This window comes from Corvus moneduloides, chromosome 1 (genome assembly GCF_009650955.1).
Source record: "Corvus moneduloides isolate bCorMon1 chromosome 1, bCorMon1.pri, whole genome shotgun sequence".
NCBI classification, from domain to species: domain Eukaryota; kingdom Metazoa; phylum Chordata; class Aves; order Passeriformes; family Corvidae; genus Corvus; species Corvus moneduloides.
The window spans coordinates 3,604,256-3,630,879 of NC_045476.1; the positions used below are offsets into that span (position 1 = coordinate 3,604,256).

General features: G+C 42.2%; 1 protein-coding gene across 5 annotated transcripts in view; it reads right to left on the bottom strand.

The window, feature by feature from the left end:
- Positions 1-25,211, bottom strand: part of MINDY4 (MINDY lysine 48 deubiquitinase 4) — a 67,346-nt gene extending 42,135 nt beyond the window's left edge. For 2 of the 5 annotated variants that reach the window (XM_032095560.1, XM_032095287.1), the window contains exons 1-9: positions 24,991-25,211; positions 23,329-23,448; positions 22,568-22,770; positions 19,737-19,995; positions 18,319-18,740; positions 6,826-6,884; positions 6,377-6,486; positions 5,276-5,392; positions 2,563-2,651 (exon numbers count right to left, since the gene is read on the bottom strand). In XM_032095560.1, coding sequence (XP_031951451.1) covers positions 2,563-2,651; positions 5,276-5,392; positions 6,377-6,486; positions 6,826-6,884; positions 18,319-18,740; positions 19,737-19,995; positions 22,568-22,770; positions 23,329-23,448; positions 24,991-25,053 — 1,442 coding nt within the window. In that variant the 5' untranslated portion in view covers positions 25,054-25,211. Of the gene's footprint in view, positions 1-2,562; positions 2,652-5,275; positions 5,393-6,361; positions 6,487-6,825; positions 6,885-18,318; positions 18,741-19,736; positions 19,996-22,567; positions 22,771-23,328; positions 23,449-24,990 lie in introns of all 5 variants that reach the window. The other 3 variants (XM_032095469.1, XM_032095205.1, XM_032095375.1) reach the window with 2 other exon arrangements.
- Positions 25,212-26,624: the final 1,413 nt, after the last annotated feature.

The window sequence follows — 26,624 nt, forward strand, 5'->3', positions numbered from 1 at the left end:
ACATTGTCAAATAATGGACAAGAGAAGCTACCTCCTCCTTAAATCTGTAATAAAACTTTCAATATTCTCCAACAGAATTGTTTTATGTTTTAAATATAATTTTTAGTTTCTAAAGGCATTCATACTTCATTTCTTTCTGAAGTTTTTACTTCTTAACCCTTTTAAACAAATCTACACCGTAATGTTTTTACCCACTACTCCACTTTCTCCAAAGTACCATCAGCAATAAACACAGGGCTTGCATTTTCTTAAAGAAGGTGCGCCCCGAAGTCAGGACCTCAAACATTACAGGACCAGGAAGCTAAAAGTCACAAAATGGGAAAATTGGCAGAATTTAGAATAAACCAAATATTCATGAGATTGAAGAAGTGGCCAGAAGATCCCACGCCACTGGGGAGAACCTAACTGGAGTTTTCTCTGGTGGCTTCAAGAATGGCACTCTTTGAAATTCAGATTTTATCAGTTTTAGAGTGTTACCAGCATGGGAGAAGAGGACAAAACCTGTTCCCAGCGTTTGAGTAAAAGATCTAATAATTCAAAAGACTAAACAAGAAACACCAATCATCAAAAAAATTAAACAGCCTTTCAAGTTCAATGTCTGCCTTGAATGTAACATTCACTTAGAGAACATTTCCCCCTCTGAAGGATGTGAGATATGGGAAATAATTGGTGAGAGTTTTCAAGTGAAAAAAAAATATAATCACAACTTTCTAATACAGACACCCAGAAGTTTATGGGAATCACAACTAATTTATGTGTCTGAGAGAGACAGCAGAGGAAGAAGGAAACATGATAATTATTTCTTGAATGTGAAAGAAGCCTGAAATCAAACACTTCATGTGAAGTGGTTGATAATTTGAAAATCCAGGTTAGAATTAGAAAGGAGTATTTATCCTCTTATTTCAAGCTTTGAGACTTCCCTTTCTTTCTCCCTGACTCAAAGTTTCTGCCCATGGCAAACACAGCATAAGGAAAGTTATGTTTATCTCACGAATAAAAAACAAAAATCTTTTAAAACCATGTGGACAATAAGAGGGGAAAAACAGGAGAGGCAAATTCTGCCAAGTAAACAGGATGGGCTGGAGCTGGCACAAGTTGGGACACACAGTTTAGACAACCTGGCCTCCATCCACTTCTTTGGGTGCCACACAATTTTATTTCATTTCTGATCTCTGAACCATGCTGCAAGAGGAAAATTACCATCTCTGTTTTTACTAAGGATGACCTGAGACACAAAGGGACCAAGGAGCAGATGATCAAAGGCCGTCCTCAAAGCTGAAAGAAATTCTTGGTTTTCACAACCAGAAATAATTCTTCTGTGGAGATCCCTGGTCATAAAACCTAAGTATGTACCGAGCTTCTTGCAAGGAAGTTTCTGAGGTCTTCCTTTTATGCAGGCAAGAACCTTGAGAAGTCTGCCCTCATTATAATCTGAATTAGAATCCTGAAGTTTTGCAGGGTAATTTCTGTCACTTCCCATCCTGGATGCTGAAGACAAATAATGATGCTCTACAGGTACCTTTTTCTTTCCAATATTGATGAAAAACAGCCCAAACGGTGAGTTTACATTAAGTGGAAGCCAGACAACACTACGGAATATCAACAGAGACCACAGCATTTTCTTACACAGTTCCAAGCAGAAAAATGGGTGTTTAAGGCCAAAATTTAATACAAGAGGAACATTTTTATGTTGTAAGGTAATGAAGTTCAAGAAAGATCTCAGCATGAAAGCTTCTCTTCAGACTAAATCGAGGTCAGACTAATGGAGGTCACAGATAAAACAAGGTGGTGGCAGCACAACCCAGCAAAATAATTTTCCCTATTTAACATTCTGTTCCTTTAAGGCACAGGGAAGCTTTGTGGAATTTTTCTTTTGTAATGGACTTAATTTCGTATTGAAAACAAAAGGTAAATACGTGAAAGCTGGTAATAAAGTCATTTTTGAGGCATTATTTTCCAGAATTTAATTCAATAACCCCTGTTCCTTTAGCAGTGTGACAAGTACATTATTATTATTGTAGCAGTCCGAGCAATTTCCTTGTCAGTAGCAACACTTAACAAAATCCTTTTAAAGCAAGTAGAAAATACACAGCATATAAATTCAAATTCCATTAAGGAGTTTAAACATGGATGATCAAATACAGTCACAAGGAAAAAAAATTGTTATAACTTTAATTTTTCAACCCTGTTGAGATTCTTAGTGTCAAACACTGGATGAACTTCGTGCTCTTTCAAACCTTGATTACTTTTTTGTTTGAAATCAGATTTCCATGAAGACCTCGAGGCTAAATAATTTTCATTGGCCTCAATTCAAGCTGTTGGGTTTTTGCAGAGGTTCTTGGGTTAATCACAAGCAATTACACCAATAAGACACCAACTTCTACATTCCTACAGTTCAGTGGGAAGTAAACACAAGTAAATCAGATGCTGCTTTCTTTCTCTCTCTCTGAGACAAAAAGAAGTTCAGCAAGTTCAAACTCAAAAGGCTCCTGAGTGGCTGCAGCAGAGAAATAAAATTTTTTTACTCCTGTAGGGAAAAATTCATGAAATTCCCTGACTTACCGGGGGTCTCTGTTCCTGTTGCTGTCTGCAAAGATCAGCTGCTGCAGGACACAGGCTTGGACTGCAGCCAGAACTCCACATGGGCCACCCTGGGGGGAAAATGGGACACTCCATGAGCAAAAAACTGGATGGATGCTGGGGGAAACCTCTGTGAGCTCCCATCCAGCCCAAAGGCATCCTTTCACCTCTCTCTTTCCAGCCATGACTTTACAGTGCTCTCTGGAGCTCTGGGGTTTTGTGCAAGCCAAGGAAAATCACTGGTTTTAAGTGTTCTTGTGGTTCCTGCCTATTTTTCCTGAAGAGACCTAGACATCTACAATGTCAAAAGAAATGTGGGGTTTTTTTTAAGCTGGGATATACAAATTAAATATCTCCTGATCCCTACTGAGCTGCAGTTTAATTTTCAGGGAGAAATCAAATCTGAGTGTTTTCCATGGACTGAAAACAAGCCTTGCTCTTGTACCTCCTCTCAGCACCTCGAGTCCCCACCTGCATCAGTAAACAAAGATTTCAGCTTTCAGTACAGCCCTCTGCACCAGGGAGATCCTTCCTCTCTCTCCCTCTCAGTGGGGAAGAGAAAGAAAACCAAGAAAGTTCGAACCTTTCAAATTATAAATCTCAGAGGGAAAAAAAAAATCACAAAACCAAGAAATGCTGTATTAACTATAAATTTTATGGGAAGTAGATTAATAGCTGGTTTGGGCTATATGCAGGACACAAGGCTACACCACAGTGCCACCCATCAAACTCCTCCCAAAACCCTGGAGAAGAAGGGAAAGGGCAGCCAGCACTGCTGTTTTCACACAGCAATGTGATTAAAGGGATCAATTTAATTCTCTGGTTGTCCTATGTGCAGCACCAAGGGAACAGGTAAATGCTGAGAGGAACCTAGAGAACAAAGGTCCTGGAATTAGGAAACAGCCTAGATATTGACACCTTCCCATTTCTCATTTATATTATACACACACTGCCTCTCTAGATTTATTTAAATACCTGATGAGTGAATAATTTGAAATATATCAAGGAAAAAAGCAAGGTTTGTTTCAGTCCCTCAGGGAAAGCCTTGAAGTCAAAGTAAAAATTACAGGATCTATTCTAAATACCTTCTTAGAGCACCACAAAAATTTAAGGTAAGAGAGAACCAAACAGTTGTTCAGCTGAAATGAATTTTGAAAGTGAGGAGGAAATATGTTAACGAGCTGAAACAGGCACAGTCTAAGCAAAGCACCATTCCTGCACTGCAATTTATGGTGGGGAATTTAATGGCCAGTAGTGATGAGATATCCTTTCTCCAGCAGCAGGGGCTGGAAACACCGACGTGACATTTACTGTGGGCCAGTGAACACCACTGCCACAGTTCCTTTTGGAGTTTAAATTAACATTTAATATCTTCTTTTTCCGCTAGGCTTTGTAAGATAAGCAGCTTTCTTCTGAGATCACCAGCCTAATGAAATATTTGACTAGACGAGGTAAGTTAATTAAACATCTTAATGACATGTTTATTAGCCATTGTCCTTGCCTCAAAGCCTCCCTCCCTCTCATTTCTGTATAATGGTCTACTTCTCTCAGGTCAGATCAAGATTTTCTGCATCAGCACAGAGGCTTAATGAGTGTTTTGTAAAGAGGAGCCTACAAGTGTTCACTGAATTCCTCAGATCCCTGCTCCTGAGGGGAGAGACCTGCTGTGGATACCCCAGGAGCACACACACAGCCACAAGGGCAGGCACAAAAGCACCAAGCAGCTGGGGAGGATCCATTCTTACAAGGGATCTGTTGGATTTTGGGGGCAGCTCCATGACCCTGTGGCACGAGGGTGGTCCCTGGTCTGAGCCTGTGAAACCAAGGTGAGCAGCACAGAGGGGTGTGAAGCACTGCAGGCTCAGTGTTTGAGCCAGGTGCCCAGACAGGGCTAAAAGGGAGAGGCCGGAGAAGTGACTGAATACCCTGGAACAGAAATCTTCATTAGCACCAAAAATTTCCATGGATTGGGCACGTGCTGTCCAGGCTGGCCCAAGTCCAGGCACGGTGCTTTTACCAGCTGTGGTCATCACAGGGACCTGCTGGCCATTCCAGATCTGTCCACCTGGGAGATGTTGCCAGGGAATTGATGAAAGCCTCGTTGCAGGGAGGAGTTGGCACCTTGCGGCTGCAGGCCAGAATTACAGAAAGGTGGCTGCAAGAGAGATGAGCCCACCAGCAGTGCCAGGGTCCCAGGGACCCTGCAGGGTGTTTGTTCCTTTTATTTTAGGAATGAGCCTCATCACCTGACCCCAGTAGCTTTAGGAAATCAAAATCTCCACGTGATTTTCCAGGCAACTCCTGCTATGTCTCATTTTGAGACAGATCAAGCTGCATCTTAAGTTGTTTAGCCCCACATATCTTCTTTAACTCCACCCTTGATTTTTGCTCTTCTGTTCTTTTACCACCACCAGCTTTCAGCTGCAGTGGCTCCTCTTCCTCCCTGTGAATAATTCCCCATCACACACACACACACACACACTTGCACACTTTCTGCAGCTCCTTCAAGTTCTCCTCCATCCGCCTCAAGTCTCCCACCATGACTTGACAAGGTGACATCATCCACTGGGAACCAGAGAACTTAAAGAAAGAGCAAAGTCTTTAGAAAACGAATTTTTTCCACTGCTGAAATACACAGCCTTTGTAAAGTCAGTGTAAAAAGCAAAGATCGCTGTTAGGAAGGAATTTACAGCACCTTTTTCTGCACAATGCCATATTTTAGCTGTGGGATATTGTTAAATGTAAAACTCTGGATTTTCCACTCTTCACTGAAGCAACAAAGACTAGAACCAAACAGCAGATTTTTTAATTCCTATAAAAGAAGGAAAGAAAAAAATTTCTCATTTTAAAAACAAATCCAAAACACAGCAATTTGTAGAAAAGGAAGGAGGAGTGTGGAAGGGTAATGACTAACTGCGTATAACCACCCTCTTCTGTTTTATCCATACTGTAAATAGCAACACCCCAATGAAAAGGAGCAAGATTTTCCTTTTCCTGCCATATTCCTTCCACTCATAATGCTGGGAGCTGCTCAGCACTGGAAAATATTTATGTCTGATGTCTGGGGCACAGTTTCCCATGAAAGCATCCCAGAACATTGCCTGAAGTTTAACAGCTGGGAGAGCAACGCCTACCAATGGTGACATGAGGGAGAAAAGAACCTTGGATGAGATGTTAATTAAATGCTTGATTTCTGCATTTCAGGTGGCACAAATCCAGACCTTGGTCCTGAACAACTGCAGACCACAATAATTCAGCAATGGCCACACTGAATAAATTGCATTCATGCTAAAGCAGAGCTCAGTAAATAAAAAAGACTACTCAGGGCTGGTAGTTACTCCAACCTCTTTGAGCTAGAAATTTAATTGGAAGACACTCTCGTTATTTGGTCTGGGTTTTTTTCTCCTCTGTCTGAATGGGAAGGAAAGTATTTAATAATTTCATCTCTGCTCAAAATAGGGGAGATAAGCAAGGCAGAAACAGTGACGGGGGAATAATCACTGTCAGTGGAAAGGACTGGAGAATAAGCACATGAATAACTGACTAGAGGCATTAAGAAAATAATACAAGCTTCACTAATTAAAGCTATTATCTGTGCTTCAGGTGGGCTGATGCATGAGGGTATTTTTCTGAATTTAGGCACCCCTAAATTACTTTGTCACCTGGATAAGGAATGTACTCAGGAACACAGCACATGTTCAAAAGCACAACACAGAGCAACCCACTGCAACTTTGGCTAAGGAAACTCAATTAACAACCCCACACATCTATTTATATTTACCATAATCAGTCTTACTTTTGCAAGAGAAATATCAATTGCCTTTGACATGATTTGAAGCATATAAATTGTTGAAAGATCTGGGGTCTTATTAACTTCTCCAGTTGTCTCTTCATCCTCAACATCGACTGAAATAAAAGAAAATCATGCAAGAGTTGGATGAAAAGAGTTGTTTTCCCCAGCACGCTCAGTGCCAAGGGTCATCAACGTGAAAATTAACACTTACTGTCTTTATAAAAAGGAAAAGACAGTTTTAGCCAGAAAGGGCAGATAAAAATACACGAGCCAGCTTTGGTTTACTATCTCTTAATGATTTGTCTTACCTAGAAGTTTATAGCAAATGCAATTGCTCTAAATCAACCAAGAGTTACAAAAGAAGCCCCTCCTACGTATTTATTTGGTCACAGCTGCTCTGAACAATACAAAAAGATTTGGCAAAAGCCAAACTGAAACTTGACAGAACTTACCCAATTCTAGGACTTCTTTCATCTGGTCTTCTTTATAGCCAGTGGATGTTGGAGACTTCCTACATGAAAATTAATCAAAAAATGAATGACAAAACATTCATTTTAAATGAGAAAAGGTGTTTGAATAAACAGTAAGAAATAGGGAGCATTCCCACACAAGGATATAACTTTTAGCTCTGTGTGTGTGTATATAAATATATATAAAAAAATAAATACATGGTGTAAGAAATAAATGGTCTCAGAGCAAAATTTTTCTCAATGGAAGAAAGCTGCACTCCAGGAGCTCATCAGGAAAAGCAGCCAGCACAGAGGAACACCCTGTGTTTGATTTTAGATTTCAGTCCTGTTTCAGCATCAATTTCATTTCATTTGTGTGGTATGACAGATCAGGCCATAAAATAAAATGTACATCCCTGATAGGGATCAGAGTAAGATTCAAATTAGTCATTAAATGACCTGAAATATCCAAATAATGAAAGTGGGAATAGGTCTTAGACTGGCTCCTTTACCTGGGTAATTTTTTAATCCACTAAGAGGGATCAGTTGTTCAACTTCTCTTGTGATTTAATTGTATATTAACAATTAAAAGGTTAAAATTCATATGAGTAACTACTAAAAGGACTAAGCATTTAAACTTGGCTGTGAAGTCAGACCTGAAATAAAATGTCAGATTTTTGGAGACGAGACAGGTTTTATTCTTCCTGTTGAATTCACACCAAAACAAATTCAGAATCAAGGAAAAATTTTGAATAACTATTTCTAAAAATGCTAGAAATTGACTTTTTTTATCTTTTTTCCCAAAAAAGCAATACTGTATCACTGGCTTTTGCTTTGGGAAAAAAAGGTATTGCACTGACAATCCTTTCAAAAATAGTATGGAATAATTTCCTCAGCAACATTCTTTGTATGCATGATATTACAGCAACGACTGCTGTCATGTCTCATACTTTCCATGAGCTTAACTTCCTTTTCAGAGTATGAAAAAATAAAAGCAGGACACAGACATATCACACTCAGGATTTGCCCAGTTTAAAGGCATTTTGGCAGCTTTCTCACTGACAGTATTTGATACTATAAGAACAGAAACACTTCTCTTTTTATCTATAAATAAGTTAAAGGACTGAAGCAAGGAAATGTGGGTGGCCCCAGTTTGGGACAGACAGAATAGAAATGAATCACCCACATTCTAGGAACTTCAGGTAAAAATAAATGGGAGGCCCAGCAGGTCAATAAAAATAAGAGGACTGAGAACAAATTTATACAGCGACACAAGCAGCACTGAGCTCCCACTGAATATTACAGTGATTTTATGTGATATAGAATTTAATAGAGTTGATTGTGGTGTATTTTACAACACAATCAGATCTCCCCTTGGTGTTTCCTAACACGAATTTCAGCTGAGATTCCCTTCCCACAGCTACTTGCTACTATTTCCCTCTCTCCTGGTCAAGGAGAGGGTCTTAATGGCAATAAATTCACCAATAAAACGTTTCTCAGCCAAGTCATGTCTCTCAGGCATAACCAAGAGCCACATTTTTGTTTTGTCTGAGATTGCACACTATTCTCTCTTCTTTCCTAGCGTTTCTTTGCAATCAGCCCATTTCTATCTAATTTTGCAAGAGTTTTTAAAACCTTCCAAGGCCAGGTTGGACAGGGCTTGGAGCAAGCTGGTCTAGTGGGAGGTGTCCCTGCCTGTGGCAGGATGATCTTTAAGGTCCTTTTCAACAAAACCATTCTGTGATCCTGTGATTCAGACACTGAATGCTGCACTACAGTTTCTATATATAAATGAAAATACAGCCACCCATGGTACAATTCACATACAGCCCACCTGGCTCCAGTTTTTGTAGTGTTAATTCTCTCTGGGAAGTCTAAAAGATGTTGGTTCTACACCCATTCCAGGAAGAACCAAGCCCGGGATGCAAAGTGCTCTGAATTCTCAAGGCTGAGAATTCCCATCAAGCTGAGGAAAGCGCTGACATCCAAGATTAATGTTGGGTGTTTTCTGCTTAAGTGGGGTATTTTTGCAGGTTGTGTTTCTCAAAACAGCCAGGACATTTACTGCAATTTCCATTTCAGCAGAGGGCTGCTGTTCCAGGGAAATTTACTGTAGGTGTAAAACCATTCCGTTGGAATACTTAGGGAAGGGGGAAGTCATCCATCACGGCAGGAAAATGGGACAGGAAGAAAATATGCTTCATTCTAAACATACTATACAGTACTTTCTCTAAATATTTGAACATTCCTCTCTGGCCTCCAAGCATTGTAGAAAAATGGATTTACAGAGGAGAGCTGAACTCGCAGAGAGGGAGCTCCTTGGCACAATAATGGATGTGCATTCCACCATTTCCTATTTACACCAACACTCACAAGAGGTCAAATAAACAAAGGGGCTTAAAAATTGAACATCAGTACCTTTAAGGTGATTGTGGTGGTAAAACTTATTTTCATTGCCAGATTACAACAGCTTTTTTACTGCATGTAGAACAGGGAGACATATCCAATATTCTTGGGATAGTGAGTAAAATCTGCAGAGCAGGTAATTAAAAAATAACCTCTATTGCTGTTTGCAAAAGGGTAAAAAAGGCCATTCTCTGTGGTGCAGCTTGCCACTGTTTTGGGGCACAATTACAAAACCAGAATTACTAAAAGCAATTGTAAAGATGCAAAGGACATGATCACAATCAATGCCAGGCAATATTTTTCTACAGGGAAAAGGTCTTGTCATGAAGATTTAATATAAATTCTATTGTTTTGGCAAGTCTGGTTGACAAAGGTAACAGAGGCTCATACACTTAATTTCTCCAAAGTTCCTTTTTAGTGAAGACCTGCATCTGATCTGATTTGCACATTTGCAATATGAAAAATTAGCTTGTGAACAGATGACAGACAGATTTGTGAACACTGGCAGATATAAAACAGGTAAATGAGAAACTTGTCATTGAAAGGGTCATTTCTAACAGAAGTGGTCACTTCTGATAGAAACAGATTCCCTCACACATGAACAGGAATTTGTCCTGCCGAATTTTATTAACTGTGACAATTTGAAATCTTTGTTGAGAAGGTTTGTATGTAAAAAAGGGATGACCATAATCACAGGTTGAACTACAAGATGGTTTGAAGTGCCAGATGACTTGGGCTCGCCTGAACACAAAGCTCATCCACACGCTATGAATGAATATTTATCACCAACTACAAAATCAGAATTGTAATAAAAGTGGAGCTGCTTTGTTCCTACTGTCCTCCACCAGAGATTTTGGAGTGTGACACCCTCACACTGGGATTTCCAAAGAACTCAGTCCCACCTGCGTGAACTCACCATTATGTTCACCAACTCAAAACTGCTGCCAGCTAAATGAACGAGAATCAGTAAAATTTAAGATGGGGAGATAAAATTCCAATAAATAAAAATGCACAGCACCTACAAGACACAAAGTACACGGGTTCCCAGATTTTGGCATTCAATCAATTCACATCAGTGGAGGTGAATCCAACCCTCTGCTCCATTTACCATCCATGAAGTACCCACTCTCTCTGGTTTGGGCCTTCAACTCCGAGGCCACTTAATTTTTAAGCATGTGGAATATTCGTGGTCTTCCATTTCCTGTCAGAAACCTCAGATTTTTAACAGTCCAAACCACTGTAACCTGACAGGTATTAGCAATATAAATGATTTTCCTGAGAGCTAATATCAACTGTTAAATTGGGAAACAAAAGCTTATGCTGAGGATGGGGTATTCTCTTATCCCATTATAAAAAAAGGTGAGTTCAAAAAACAGGTTACTGGTGAGCCCACAGAGATTTTACCTCCTGATAAAGTAATCTGAGGGATAAATAGGGGTAAAAAAAATTCCTCATGCTATCTGCACACAAACTGATTTTTTTTTAAGGAGGAAGTAATTCCACAGTCATGGAGCTGGAAGATACCTCAATGATCCTCTAATGCAAATTCTCAACTCACTGACTGCTTTTCAGGCAATGGGCTAGAGCTCTCCAGATTTACCTCCTCTCCAAAAAGAAAGAAATGATACAGAAGCCGTTTGTCATTTCCAGCAATTGCAAAGTGCCTCTTCCTATGGAGTGCTGGAAAAATACTAAAAGGGCCAATGGCAGCCCCACAGATGTTACACCGTGGGCTCTGGTGCCATAAATCCGTTGGCACCACACAAAAGTCACAATAGTTCATAACTTTTATTTTAGGTCCTTTTTTCCGGTCCAAGCATTATGTTATAAAAGGTGTTACACAACTCCAGGCTCTTGAAGGTTTTCACTCCTGATTTGGCAACCATGACCTTTCTTTTCATCCATGGGCGGGTTAAATCCATATTCCCCACAGATGAGCCCAGTTTGACAGATGTTCCTCTGCTGCTGGCTGTAAGAGTCAAACCAAGACTTACTCCCTGGAGTAAGGGATCAGAAGCCCTCCAGGAGGGTTTGGCTGCTCTCTCCAGGAAGGTGTGGCTGCACTATTCTCATGTTTCCTGCCTCCAAATCCGCTCCAAAGCACGGGGGGAAGCTGGAGATGATGCAAAGTGTGGCTGAAGGACAACACAGAGCTCCCAGACAAAGGTGGAAGGAAATGTGCCAACGTAATTTACTCCTGGGCTGCTCCAGCCCCGCGTTCCTTTCGGTTCTCTCGTCTGGAACGCCGCACTCTGACTAAACTCCCACTTCCTAGAAATGCCACCCCGGCCCAGTGCATCCTCTTCCTCTCACAGGCGGAAAAACTGAATTAATTCCTCAGGCATTGCTCACACACACACACTGAGAATCCTGGAATAATCTGAGGCTTTCTGGCTGGTTTTAAACAAGATCGAGTCCAAAATGATACGGCCATGGGAGCTCAGACCTCATCCCACAGAACAAGCTATCCAGGTGGTGAGGACTTTTAGGAACTGCTCAACACCTCCCAGGATCAAAGCTTCATTACTCACCAAACTGCCAGGCGCTATTTTAGACAAAGCCATCCCATCCTACGCACCAATTTTGTACGTAACACTGAAATATTGCAGCCCACCAGGCAAACCATACAGAACATTCCTAGAAAACCTACTTTTACACCAAAATGCACTGTAGGAAAGACTGGAGCCAACCAAAGCTGCAGGGTAAATAATGTACACTACATAACTTTGCTGGAACTATTTTTCCTTTGACTTGGAAATTCAACTTTATTTTTTAAAAAAATAGCACTAAAACTGGAGTGTTGATCAGTATTCCTTGTGAAATGAGACATTCACGTATTAACCTTCAACAGGCAATGAATTTTCCTGTCCCAGTGTGTCAAGAAATTACCACCAGTGCAGTCCAGAAACCTCCCGGGTTGCTTGTGCTCTGCGTTGCTGCTTACACTGACCAAGGGAACATCAAATCCTGCCTGGGACTTGCTCAGACACTCATGGCCTATGTTCTCTGCCAATCTCCTAATGCAGGTCAGCACAGATTGTGGCTGCGGATGATGCAGGATAAAAAGATAGGAGAGGCTCTTTGCAGCTTTAGGCACTCAACCATCTGTAATTGACAGGTATCGGCTCAGTCCTCACATGGAAAATAAGCTTTTTTATTCCTGTTAATAACGGAGAGCATGAATATCAATCCTTTAAGGACCATAACGCTTTCAAAATACTATTTTGAAAGCGTTATGGTCCTTATAATATTTATACAACAATATTTTGAAAGTGTCAGATATCGAAAAGAATAAAAACCCAAAACAACTAAACAAGCCTGAATGTATTTGTAAAGGACTTAAGGGATCTTTCTGAAGATCTGCATTTTTTTCCTCTAAGGATTTCCTATTTCTATAAAGATGTTTTCAGGGCCTTTTTTTTTTTTTTTTTTTGGAACATATGAGAGAGAAAAAGCAGAATTTTCACTAACACGATGGGTTCACCTGTACTGTGATTTATAATGCTGAGGACCAGGCCAGGAGCAGAAGGTGACAGATCTTGCCCTGTTATCTGTGAGAGTCACAGTGTGACAATGGTAGAGAAATCCTTAAATACATGGAGGAAATAAAAAACAAATCAATAAAACCTAGCAGAAAAACAACAGCAAAAGTTCAGAGCAAGACAGAGAAAAATATTGAGCAGACAGTACAAGCCTGTCTTGTAAAAAACCCTGAAGGAACATGAAAAATACTTAAAGTATTTTAACAGAGGTGATATATAGCAAGGAACAGAAACACTAGTCAAAAATCAACTTCAGCTGTGGGAAACAGGGAAAAAAATAGCAAATGGAAGGTGAATACAACAAAAAAAATCCTTATAATAAGGACTGCTAGAAACTGGAATGTATTATCAGGGGAGAGGTGTCACTTGAGTCATCTAAGACTGGACCAGACAAAACCTGGAAAAAGTATTACAGCAAATATAAATATATATAGCAGTGATTCATCTGCCATAGAAAGAAATGACCTTAAAAGTCCTTTTCCATCCGTAATTTCTAAGATCCTATGAAATATGAGTAACGTTCTGCTTGGTGTCTATGGCAATTCCCTAACCCAACCCTATCCGTGTCAGAATGCAGGGCACTGCTAGAAAAAAAGGCTTCTTACCAAATAACGAGGGATATTTTGGGAATGGGAAGCACTAAACAGTGCCCAGCTGAGGTGAACTCAGCTGAGAGACTCTGGCAGGAAGAGAAATCCTGGCTCTGAGCTCACTGGCACTTTCCTGGTAGTGGAGCTGAAGCACCTCGGAGAGAGTCAGCTTTTGGTTGGAAAAGGCACCTTGAAGCCAAGCTCCAGAGCCATAAACCAGTCCCTGGTGCCTGGAATATCCCTCTGCACTGGCAGAATGCTGGCAGCAAAGCAGCAGCTCCCAGGCAGGCTGCAGCCAGCGCCGGTGGCCAGGCACAGGGGGAAAGGCAGGCGCAATCGGGGATAATTCAGGTGATTGCTCACAATAGAAGGATGAGTGCAGAATCAATTATCCTCCCTGCTCCTGCAACTGCACAGATCTCTGCCTCTGGACAATGGGATTCACTGCTGCATCCCTCTGCTCGCTAATGGCAGCAGGAAATTTCTGTCCTGACGTCACGATACTCCCAATTCTTTGTGCCTTTCTGATTCTGAGTCATTCCCTTTGAGCTCCTAGGAAATATCCTTAACTTCAGGTCCTGATTGCAAAGTCCTTTTGCTCCCTTGGTCCCGTTTTACCCTTTTTTTTTCTGATTTCAGTGCTCTGACTCTAATTTTATGCTGTTTTTCTTGAAACTCGGGGAGGGAAGTTGGTTGGCTTTATACGTGAAAACCAGAATTTCAAGCACCACATGTTCTTCTTCTTAACTACCAGAACAGAAATGTTCTGGTAACTAAACAGAACAGACCAAATCTGCCCATCTAACTCAGCAAAAGGTGGTTCCACCCCACTGCAGAACTGCCAGCTCAGATTTACTCATCTAGAAATTATTTATTCAGCTGACAACTGAAGGGTTTCCACAGCACCCCCACACTTTGCACTGATAGACTTAAGGGAATATGGAAAATTAGGAAAACACTTCAACTTCAGGGGCTGCAGGAGCAACAACTCCAACACGTTTCTGTAGCCAAGACCAAAGAATTGTTTCTCAACTGTTCTGAAGTGGCTTTTTCTTGCCTTTCCCCAATTTTGTTTGCTCAAGCTGTGAAATGGGGAAATCTTGACCTTCTAACCCCATGTAACCTTCCCAAAAAAGTCATTATTCATCGTGGGTTTTTTCTGGAAAAGCAATAGAAAGTCTTTAACGCAAGGACAGGCATCAAGTTCAACACCTGTTTATATTTTTACAATTTCTAAAGATCATGAATTCCATTCCACTCATTCTTCCCTCTGTGTGCTCAGGTTAACGATAAATATTCCCAGATAAATATTCAGCACTAAGGAGAATCACAGAATGATTTAGAGGCCACAAGGCCCAACCCCACCTCAAGATATCAAAGGAAGCAGAGAACCTTTCCTTGCTGCCATTTGAGGCTCTGGCCAGGATAAAAGACTCAGGAAAGTCTTTAATAATTTGCTTATCTGTGACCTGAGTTTGTTCCTTCAACATCATCTCTCCCAAGGTCCTACAGATCTTAAGAAACTACAGATACAGCAGTTTTTTGTTGGAGTCATGGATAAGACACTTGGATTGGGTACTTTTAAATTTAGGGTTTTATTCCCTTAAGAATCTCTAAATAAAAAGAAAAAAAACGAAAAACATAGTGAGTAATTCACATTTCACTTGGCCTTGCACACAACTGAGAGGAACAGGGACTCAACAACAACAGGTGAATACTCCTTTGAAGATGAACCATAAACAACAGCATCAAAATGACCTGAAAGGGGTTTCAAATTCTCCACTGAAGTGGCACTGAGACATAAATGTCATTTTTAATTTGTTAAGTCAAATTAAATTGCTGTGAAGGAGCATGGAGGAATCACTGACATAATTCTGGATAAATGTGTGTGCACTGCCTGTACAACATCACCACATCCCAGCATTTAAAGGCTGGCTACAAGTAAGATGGAGACTCCCTTTTTCCACAGAATCACATGGAAAAGACAAGGGGCCATGGGTACAAATAGCTCCTGGGGATTTTCCCATTGGAGAGAAAAAGGAAAATTTTGCAAGAGAACAACCAGCCATTGAAACCATTCCCCAAGGGAAGTGCTGAGTTCCCAAATCCTGGGCACTTTTAAGATTTGGCTGGACAGGGTGCTGGGTCACCTTGTCTGGACCTTGCTTTTGCCAGGGAAGGTTGGACCAGGTGATCCTTGAGGTCCCTTCCAACCTGGTGTGCTGGGATTCTGTGAATTGAGAAATTAAATTGGCTGCTGTCTGCTTACAGCTGGGGATAAATGAAGATTTGCTGCCACCTGTATATTGCTTTTCTCCTGGATTAATTAAAAACAAAAATTCTAAAAAAAAAAAACCCAGTTGTAGAATCTGGGTAGGTATGCAAACTCTACACCATGTTGTATTTTTTTATTAAATAACCCCTCAGGACATGGCAAAAAATACAATCATGACATAAAGAACCATCGCTGACCCCTGTAATTTCTTTCATTAAAAGGTGTGAGTCAAAATGCTGTGCATCTGCATTTCCCCAGGATATTTTGATGGCCAGGTATTCTTTTAAAGCATGGCAGTGGTTTTACTTCCAATTTTTTCTGCTATGTGTGCACAGGATGCCTGCAGACTATGCTGCAACAGCACTTTTGGCATGGGAGAAAAGAGAATGAAAAGGTAAAGCACATGGAAGGAGAAATAAGATTTATCTTCAGTTTTCTATGGGAAACAAAACCAGAATTGCAGATGCTGTGAATGAACCAGCTGTGGTTAATATTATAGAGGTTTTCAGCTACTCATCTAAATACTTAGATTAGCATTTATGTCAGGTAACAGAGAACGGAAGAGGATCCAGACAAATATCTGCTCCCACATTGTAATTTTTTATTATTTAAAATGCTTAATCACTTTGGCCAAAATCTGCAGGGCTCTCAAACACTGCAGGATTTGGCTGAAGGGAAATAAAAGTCTCGCAATAGCCAGGCCTTGTACTTTGGATGTTTATTTGGAGTCTCTGCTCCTTCCACTTAACTCCAGGAGTCTCAGCAGCCCTGCTGGCTTCTGTGGGCGCTTCCAGGGCTCAGAGCTCAGCACGGATTCCAAGGCTCTGCTGGCTCTAACTCACGCTGCCTGCCAGGAGTGAACCCGTGTTCCTCTGCAAACAGGCTCTGCTTAGGAAAGGGCTCCCTCTCCTGCTCCTGCTGAGACCAAACCAGCTCTGAGGGAATTGTTTCACTCCGTCCCTGCAGGGACGGAGCACAGGATGGCAGCACATTGTGTGCTGTGCTGTGGGTCACCCCCCTTCCAGCCCAGCTTCTCCTTTTCAGCTCTTTCTGCCAAAGGTTGGGAGGTGTCAGCATGTCCAACTACATCTGAGTGAACCACAGAATTACAGAATTGTTGAGGTTGGAAGAGATCTCTAAGATCATCGAGTCCAACCAGTAACCCAGCATCACCATGTTCACCACTAACCCCTGTCCCCAAGTGCCACATCCACACACCTTTTGAAAACTTCTAGGAGTGGTGACTCCACCACTGCCCTGGGCAGCCTGTCCCAATGCCTTCAGTGAAGAAATTTTCCCTAAGATCCAATCTACACCTCCCCTGGCCCAGCCTGAGGCCGTTCCCTCTCCTCCTGTCCCTGTTCCCTGGGAGCAGAGCCCGACCCCCCCGGCTGCCCCCTCCTGTCAGGGACTTGTGCAGAGCCACAAGGTCCCCCCTGAGCCTCCTTTGCTCCAGGCTGAGCCCCTTTCCCAGCTCCCTCAGGAATTCTCCAGCCCCTTCTCAACTCCATTCCCTTCCCTGGACACACTCCAGCCCCTCAATGTCCTTCTTGTCGTGAGGAACCCAAAAGTGACCCCAGAATTGGAAGTGCGGCCTCACCAGTGCCCAGCACAGGGGGCAATCACTGCCCTGCTCCTGCTGCCACCCTGTTCCTGATCCAACCCAGGTGCCATCGCCCTTCCTGCCCACCTGGTCACTCCTGGCTCACATTCAGCCACTGTCACCATTACCCCAGGTCCTTTCCCACTGGGCAGCTTTCCAGACACTTTCCCAAGCCTGCAGGGCTGGCTGGGATTGTTGTGAGCCCAGTGTAGGACCCAGCCCTTAGCAAGTGAAGTTTGTACAAGACTTTGTTACTGGCTTTTCTCAACAGCTTTCCCAAAGAATTCCATCCAGTCCACCATGCCTCTGAGGCTCGTCCTCAATGAACTATACATCCACTGAATATCAAATACCAGGAATACACTCAATGTTCTCAGCTTTGCTAGGGAGCTGCCAAAGGCCACTGAAGCTCTCTTCTCCACCTCAATTAATGCTGAGTGTGAGGTAAAAAACCATCCTGTGAGTGGAAAGGGTGAAGTGATGGGGCAGCACCACCTTGGAGGCTCAGTCAAGCTGTATGAAACCAGAAGTTTTAAGACTTTAGACTGTAGTACTTTGCCCTATTACACAGTAGTCTTTCACAAATTAAACAAGCCAATGCACTGTGTAATGCTTGCAGCTCTTTCTCAGCTGATTTTTGGTTCCAGAGAGGAAGCAAGTGCCACTCCAGGCCCACCTGCAGCTCCAGCAGATCCCCAGTTTGATAATTCCCACAGCCCTTAACATAAATGTGGAGAGACCTAATGTATAATTGCTTCCTTCTCAACAGGGCCTCCACACGTGGTATCTCAGGCTTACAAGAAATTAAACTGGAAAACAAAATAGCAATAATAATTTTAAGAAATCTGGCTGCTGTTTTAGTGTGTAAATAAACAAAATGCCATGCCTCTCGCTCTTTGATTTCACCCAGAAAAAAAAAATATTAAAAAAAGGTCAATTAGGAATATAAGGGAGAGAAAAGCCAAAAATATATATTTGGAGCTCACAGGAGACACTTCTAAAACTTTTATATCATTATGAAATCGTGCAGAACAACAACAAAAATCTAGTTTAGCATAATATTCCCAGAAATACTCTCACCTGTGACCTGACAACCGACTCTCAGTTTTCTTGAGGGATCTCTCCTTCTTTTCTCTCCCAGCCCCCGAATGTCTGTGAGGGGCACTCACTTTAAGGCTTTTTTCACTGCTGTCTGCACCAGAGCTTGGAAGTGATTTTCTTTCCTCAGTCTTGGCCCTCTCTCTCTCAGACAGCAGCTTGGAAAAAAAGTCATCTGGATCTTTGGGGCTGTTCCTTGGTTTTTCAGAGGCAGAACTGGTGTGTGAGCTTGGCAGAGTTTTTGATGTAAATTCCGCATTTGATTTTGTTGGAGATGCTTTGCTTTCCTGAAAATCAGTGCTTGGGACACTCAGGTCTTGTTCTTCAAGATGTCCTTCACCCCTGAGCTGTGCTGTGCTGCTGATGCTCGTGGATCGTTTGGAAAGCCTCCTTTTTTGGAGATCCTGGAAAAAAGTGCCATGACAGCCACAGATTAAAATTTTACCATCTTTAAATAAACATGAGAAGAAAAGGAAAGCTCTAGGAGTGATTTCTGGGCTAAACAATTTGTTATTAGGAAACAGCTTCTGGAGTAAATCAGATTTTTTAAAAAATCAGTAATAAATAAGACAAACACTTTCACTTAAAATTTGACCAGTATTAAAGATGCTACATTCCATTAAAATACGCTTTTCTTTACCCAAGAAAATCAGCAAAATACCTCCTAAAAGCTTATCTTGGGGTTGTACACAACTCAGGAAATCAAGATATATAAGATATTTCACTGGTGTCTACCACTGGTCTTTTTTTTTAAATCAGAGATATTTATAAAAACCCAGCTAATTCATTTAACTTCCACATGCTCTTCAGTATTATCTAAATGTCACAGTTAAAATAGTTAAATTTCTCATTATTACAAGCTTAATTTTACATTGGAAAAGTCCCTGTCTATATAAAAGCAGCATAAAGGAAAAAAAAAAAAGGGCAAGAAATTCTTAACTGTGTTTTGAGAGCACTTCTTGATGCAATATGGTCTGATTTGATCAGTTCTGAAACATATTTCGAACTGAAAGCAATTTCCAGTTCCAAACTGCCACTGATTAAATGTGAGGTCTTGGAAAACCAGAGTAAAACAGACACTGTGAAGGTAAAAAAGCAATTTTCATAGGAAAACAGAAAACCAAATCTGTCAAGAGATTTCAAGAAAGGGAAAGATTTATAAAGGAATTTGGTGACCTGAGATCACAGACATGCAGGGGCAGCTGCCTACAGTGTCTATATCTGAAATTCTCAATTAGGCAGAACAATTTCCCTAACTCACTGCACCTTTTCAGCCTGCAGATTTAATGGATCAACATGCAGAAGTCATCTGAATACTTTATGCAAATGATTTTTATCCCAGCAGGCTGGATATAAAATCCATGGGCAAGCCAAATACTTTGTTAAGTGTTGGGAATCACCTCTGGTGGACTTGCTACTGGTCCAGCCATCATTCCCTTGGCAGTGAGACCAGCCCTGGGCCTTGGCTTCTCCTTCCCTGTGGATTTCAGCTCCTCAGAAACCGGAGCTGCCTTTAAATCCTCTTGACTGTCTTTTAACTTCTTGTCCCAAGCACAGGGTAAGTTACTGCTGTGGGTTGTCCCTGGGTGGCATTTTTCACTCCTGTGCTGATGTTTTCTGGGTGGAGGGATTTTATCCAGTGGATTCTCAACATCATACCTAGAGGGAAGAAAGAGGAAAAGCTTGAAACAGCAAAGTAATGCACAAGTAGATTAATAAAACAAGCTAAGTAAAGCACTGCTGTCAAATTAAGCAACAGTTTATCTCGGAGTGGTAATCAAATGCAGTCACTTGTCACTCAAACACCTGGATGTAGGACTTGAGGACATTCTTTCAGTATCATTATTATGTGCCACGATTGGTTATAATATGGGTAACACAATCCCATGTTTACATATTTTGATGTTAAATGGGCTCAAACTGAAAGAGGGGAAATTTACATGAGATATTGGGAAGAAATTCTTCTCTGGGAGGTGGGCAGGCCCTGGCACAGGGTGCCCAGAGAAGCTGTGGCTGCCCCTGGATCCCTGGCAGTGTCCAAGGCCAGGTTGGATGGGGCTTGGAGCAGCCTGGGATTGTGGAAGGTGTCCCTGCCCATGGCAGGGGGTGGGACTGGATGATTTTTTAGGTCCCTTCCAGCCCAAACCATTCTGTGACTGTATGACTGAGTATCATAGTAGAAAGCACAATTTATATGTTATACCAGACAGGTCCTAAACTACAACCAGCAGTTCCCATTCCTTCTCCATCTGTTTGGAAATTTGTTAACACTTTTGCTCACTTCTTCTGTTCTCCTGTAACTTAGACTGACTTTACTGACCTCTCTCACTCTTTGTTGAGATGTAGAACACTTATTTCAGTCCAGAAAGAAAGGCACTTTTGTGATGGAAATTATTTTACTGAGTTCTGGGTATAAATTTATGTTCTGTGTAACCCAAAAATGCTCACCTTCCTTAACACAAGGAAACAAGCCCCTGAACTTGTTTTTCACTCTGGGGTGTCATCCTCCATCCTAATTCATTGTAAAGCAAGTCCATAAGTTGAAACATCTTGTACCACAAAAATGTTCCTTTTATTTAACCCATTTTTCCAGGGGTGTGTCTTGTGTTGTGAGGACACGCTGTGCATGTAAATAAAGGGAGCATGATCCATCTCTGGGAGCATGATCTGCCTCTGGAATCATCAGGAAAAGTAAGGAATGCTACTCCTGACCCAGCTGCACATAACTCCTCATTGCCAAGGGGTGCTGGCTTAGAGACTCTTTTAACAGTTACAGACACTCACACACACCTCCAAAAGGAAAGTTAAAAGGAAAGCAGACTCGTTAATAAGGAACTGTGCAGAGTCCTGTCTGATTATACTCTCCACCCCTGAAAGCATCGTTAACAATTACCCAGGTAGTTGAAACTAAAACTAATTTCAGGCACTGGCTGGTTGACCTTGGCAATCCCTGACTTTCCTTTGCCCAGAGGGGATGGCAGTGGTGAGGATGATCCAGAGCTGTGCTTTGCTGTGGTTCCCTGACTGGTTCAGTTTGTGGGTTGAAAAAGAACCTGGCTGAGCCAACCTCTCAACCTGCCCACAATAAACCTTTTTATGGCAACTCTGCAGCCACAGGACAAGGGCTGATGGCTTTAAACTGACAGAGGGAGGGGTTAGATGGGAGATTGGGGAAGGAATTCTTCCCTGTGAGGATGGTGAGCTCCTGGCACAGGATGCCCAGAGAAGCTGTGGCTGCCCCATCCCTGGAAGTGTCCAAGGTAAGATTGGACAGGGCTTGGAGCAACCTGGGATAAAGGAAGGGGGTGGAATGAGATGATCTTTAAGGTTCCTTCCAATGTTAACACTGCTGGGCACGGCTGAGCTCTCACAGAGCAGTGTCAGGGACTCCTCAGTGGGAGAGATCCATAAAAGGGAAAGAAAAAGGGGTAAAAAAAAAAAAAAGAGGACGAGAAAAAAGGAAAAAAAAAAAGAGGAAGAAAAAAGAAAAGAGGAAAAAAGCCTTTGCACTGCCTCCTTTTCAAGTGTTCCTTCTGAGCTCAACTTAAAACATCTTGGCTTTCTTCCCCAATAAGAAATGACTTCATGGGTTTTTTTCAAGCACTGATGCTCAGACTTGGCTCCTTTGAGCATGCTGCATTTAGGATGAAGAATAAAACCTGATTAATTCCCTGAGAGTGGAGCTGGGAAGGTGAATTACTCTTCTCTGACCATTTTAAAAGCTTTCTATGGAAGCACAGGGCTGTTAATCCCCTTTGAGGCACTAACAAATGAAAAACTTGATTACATGCTATTTTCAGGTTTTCTGCAAGATCTGAACCTACACAATTTGTAACAACACTGAATTTAAGACAGCAAACCTTTGTCTGTGTAAGCCATGAATATACCTGTATTTTGAGCACAGGGGGTTTGTTTCACCTCCAAACCTGCTTCAATTTGAGTATTTCCAATTTAAAAGGCATGAAATCTCCTACTTCTATGTACTTCCGTGACTGAAAGATGCAACTGAGTTTATCAGCCTTCAGAATTGTCAGGGAACACAAAAGATCATTTTTGAAGGGGGGCTTGCACAGGACATTTTAATAATCTGGGAAGTTAAGCTTTGTGTTACGAGGATAGCTAATAAAAATGTGGTAGAGCTGAAGAAATGATAAAACATTTAACACTATTTCCCTTAATTAAGAAAAACTAAGTGAATAGAAAGGGCAAAGAGAAATAAATCAGACTGTACCTGGAGGCCTGAGTTTTGCTTTCATCCAGTGCATTGGCATTGCCATGGTCCTCATCCAGGAGGTCGGATGGGTGGGATGCTGAGCTCTTACTCTGAGGAGCTGACAGAGCAGAGCTGGAACCCGTGCTCCTGGAAGTCCCACGGTGCTCCAGGAAGTAATTAGTAATAATTTCAAGCAGTGTTTTCAGTGGGTTCTCCTTTGCCTAGCCAAAAAGAGAGATAAAGCTCTCGGTGACTATTGGAACGCTGTGCTGGTCTGGCTGCAGGGTGTTATTTTTACCCTGTACAGCAACTGAACATTTTAACTATTTCCTACAGTTACCTGGGGGTGTATCCCAGGTGTGACTGTACAAACAATCCAGGGAACTGGAAGATGGCAGCTAGAGAATGTCGAGAGCTCAAAGGTGCTGCTGTGTTAAATGAAGGAAGAACGACACAAAAAAGCAACCTGTCACGGCGATTTCTGGCTCTCATTTTATCTCAATATTCCAAAGTGTGGAAACTGTGCTCAAATGCACCTTTTCTACACTGGGAGAGGGTTTTTTGAAGTGGCATTTATCGACTTATATGAAGGTATCTCAGGCTGCTGGCCAAAAGCATCATGTGCCTCAAGTCATGAGTGACCTATTTATATTGAATTTTAAAGGATAATAAATGCTCAGAGAGTAATTTTCATCTGCTGTGCCATGTATAAAGCTACAAGTAGAAATGGGCATGCAAGGATACTTCCACAATTAGGGAAGCACCATGGATTGCCTCACCTTGTTCTGTTTGTACAAGGAGTGCAGGTGCAGGACATTCCGGAGCTCATTCCTGTTATTGATGCTGAGTGCAGAGCGGGGAAGCTCCCGGTCCATGGTGGTGATGGTTTTCTTCAAACCCTGAGAAGGAAAAGTGTCAGACCCCGAATCTTTCACTCTCAGTTTTGTTTGGTGTGACATGAAACTTGTGGATGGCAGCAATTGGTAACCGGGTAACCCTCAGAACCTGTGCTGTAATGGTACAATATTGAATTATCACAGCCCACGGATGTGGAAATAATTAAGGTGCTATGTGAGATGGAAATTGCTGAACACAGAAAAACAAAAGCCTCTTTGCAGGTGACTTGAGCAGCTAAACAGTCTCCTAAGACTGATGGTTGGTATGAAGGGCCCTGAGCTGAAGTTATTCCAGCCAGCTTCAGGTTGGAAATCAGTCAGATCTCCACAGCATCAGCTGGTTTGGGGTCTTCAAACTTTGACTTTCAGTCTGTGGTCAGCACCCATGGGCGCCTCAGAGACAAAATCTATGTGCATCTCACTTTCTGGGAGGAGAGGCTGATTTATTGTGAGTTGGATCCCAAACTAATTTAAGTGGTACAACACAAGACTACTATTTTGAGAGAGAAAGCCCAGATTCCTTCCTTTTGAAGAAGTTATTGTCACAACAAAGGATTTATTTTTCTGCTGACAGAGTGTCTGACTCAGATTTATGAAATTAAGGGCAAGTTGTGGTAAATAAAGGATCATTATCTCTGTAGGCTCTGATGGGTATGAAAGATGTGGGGGAAGCAGAAGCACAAAGGATTATCAGTGCCCCTTGTTTTGAAAATGTGAATTTGGAGACAGGATGCAAAACATGAGTTTTGTGCAGCACTTAATGAGACAGTGGCTGTTTAATTTCTGATATGAAACAACTCATTCCTGACACTGGGAGTCTGACATCAGCAGTATTTCCCTAGGATTTAACAGAAATACAAGGTCATAGGCACTGCTACACAGAAATGTGAAGGTGGGTTTTCAGTCTGCTCAATCCCACACTCCCCATATCCCTGTGTGGTCCAAAATTCCCTTTATAGTATTAAATTCGTGACAGATACAATGGCCTCTTTCCTCCCTTTATTTCAACTCCTTCCCCCCCTAAAAAACGGGTTTTCTGCTGAGTTATTACTGAAAATTGGGAGGGAAAATACAGCTGAACAGTTTCTCTAAAACTGTTACCTCCTGCCTTAAAAAAGTAAATAAATAAATTAGGCTTTGTATACCTCTTGCAAACAGAAGGACAACATCAAAACAGGTAATTCAGGAAGGAAAAAAAGCAAAAACAAATTTTAAAAAATAAAAAAAACATCAAACTGAAACTGCAAACAACAAGAAAAACCGAACTGAAAGTGCGTTTCTTGATTTAATTTCCAGTCTCGCAGCCCTGTGCGAGTAAGGATGGGGCTTCCCCGAGCGGGAGGAAGCGGCTCCACCGCCGGGAATGAAAGGGCACTGTGGGAGATGTAGTCCAGCTGCTCACCCCAGAGCCTCCCACCCTTCACATCCAGCTGATTCCAGGCTGGAATAAGTCCCCGAGCATCCCTCAATTTTTCCAGTCCTTCCCATTTTCCCCAGTGCCATCCCCACCGGGGCTCAGCTGGGACAAAATCGAGACAAGTTTACCTTTCTACTGAGAAACTCTCTCACCAGTGATGCGGCCACTTCTTCCACGAAGGCGTTGTCCATGTTTTAGCCCCAAAAAAGCGGTTTTGGGGTGCGGGGATGCTGTTCAGTCCATGGCAGCCCGGCGGCATCGCCGCTGCCCGCGGCGGCCGCACCGCGGCGGAGCCCGCAGGGATGTTGCTGTGGGTACCATGTCATCGGAAGCGGGGACAACTCCTCCCCCTGGGAAGGGAGGGAGGGAAGAAGGAAGGAAGGAAGCTGGGCAGGGGTTTGGGATGGAGAGAGTTCGTAGCGAGCGGCTGGGTGGTTGCTTTAAATTTAAAAAAATAAATAAATAAAAAAATAGTAATAAAAATATTTAAGAAAGGAGTGTTCAGCTCTTAGAGAGGGAACGGATTTATGGTTATTTCTTTTATTTTTAAAGGACTCTGCGTAGTTATCTGCAGTCGAATAATTCTGTGCTAATGCGACTTTTAACCGACCATGTGCGTGCCTTTAGTAAAACGGCACTCTCTGCATAAAACTTTATAAATTTTTTTTTAAAAAAATACGAAAAAATGCAAAAAAAAAAAAAAAGCAGCTGCTCAGAGAAGCTGAATCTCTCACACTGGCAGTGTCTGGGGCGGGACATTCATCAGCTGAGCCTTTCCTTTCAGGTGACACCTACATGATCAAGGCTGAGACTCTGGTGACACTCTTCAGCTTGGGGATCTGATCAGAGTACCCTGTGCCCCTGGCTGTTGAGATTCCACAGCCTGGCCAACCTCTCCCAAAATTTGGTCACTCTTGTGTGGGTCATTTTCCCAATCTGTTTCAAATTTCTCTTGCTTCAGCTCCTGGCTGTTCTGTCTCACCCATTTAACTGTGCTCTCCGAGGTGAGTGTGGCTCTGTCTTTTACTTAACCCACATTCAGTAGCTGTGTACAGCATATAAAGCCTTTCCAAGGCTTGTATTCCCTTATTTTCACCGAACAATGCATGGACTCCATCCCTGTCCCTCTGATGAATGGATGGGCAGTCAGAGCTTGAGGCATTGTAGCAGTTCCTGCTCCAGCATCATGTCAGGTACAGACTGGAGCTCTCACTGGAGTGTACCCAGCCTGGCTGGCTGTGTCCTTTCCCTTTCAGAGGTCCCTAAATAATTCCAGGTGTTTTGTTAAGCTCAATTACTTCTCTGACTTGATTAAGTTTTGGAATACAATATGTTTTCCCAGTGTTGTTTCATTTATCTCAGGGCAGCCTGGAGGTGATTTTGCCTGAGTTTGTGATGTCCTCCCCCAGAGAAGCTGTGGCCCACTGCTTCTTAAAGCCTTCAGCCCTGCAAGCTCCATCCATCCCTGCGCCTGGGAAAGAACTTCTGGAGGCCAGGTTGTGGAGGTTGTCATCAGAATAGGCTGAGTTTTTGCCAAGTTAAGCTGAGCCTGAGGTGTTCAAATGATGGACTGTGGTGGACTACAGGCTTTGTGTTAACCACCTGCACAACTTTTTGGAGATGAGATTCCCATTCTCTGAGATTGCCTTTCTCCAAGACCTTCAGAATAATTTTTGGTTGCATTGAGTGGCAGTGTCTGCTGAGGTGTGATGCTCTTGAGGCACAGGGGTGCCTGCCCATCTCATCACTCTGGTCCCACAAA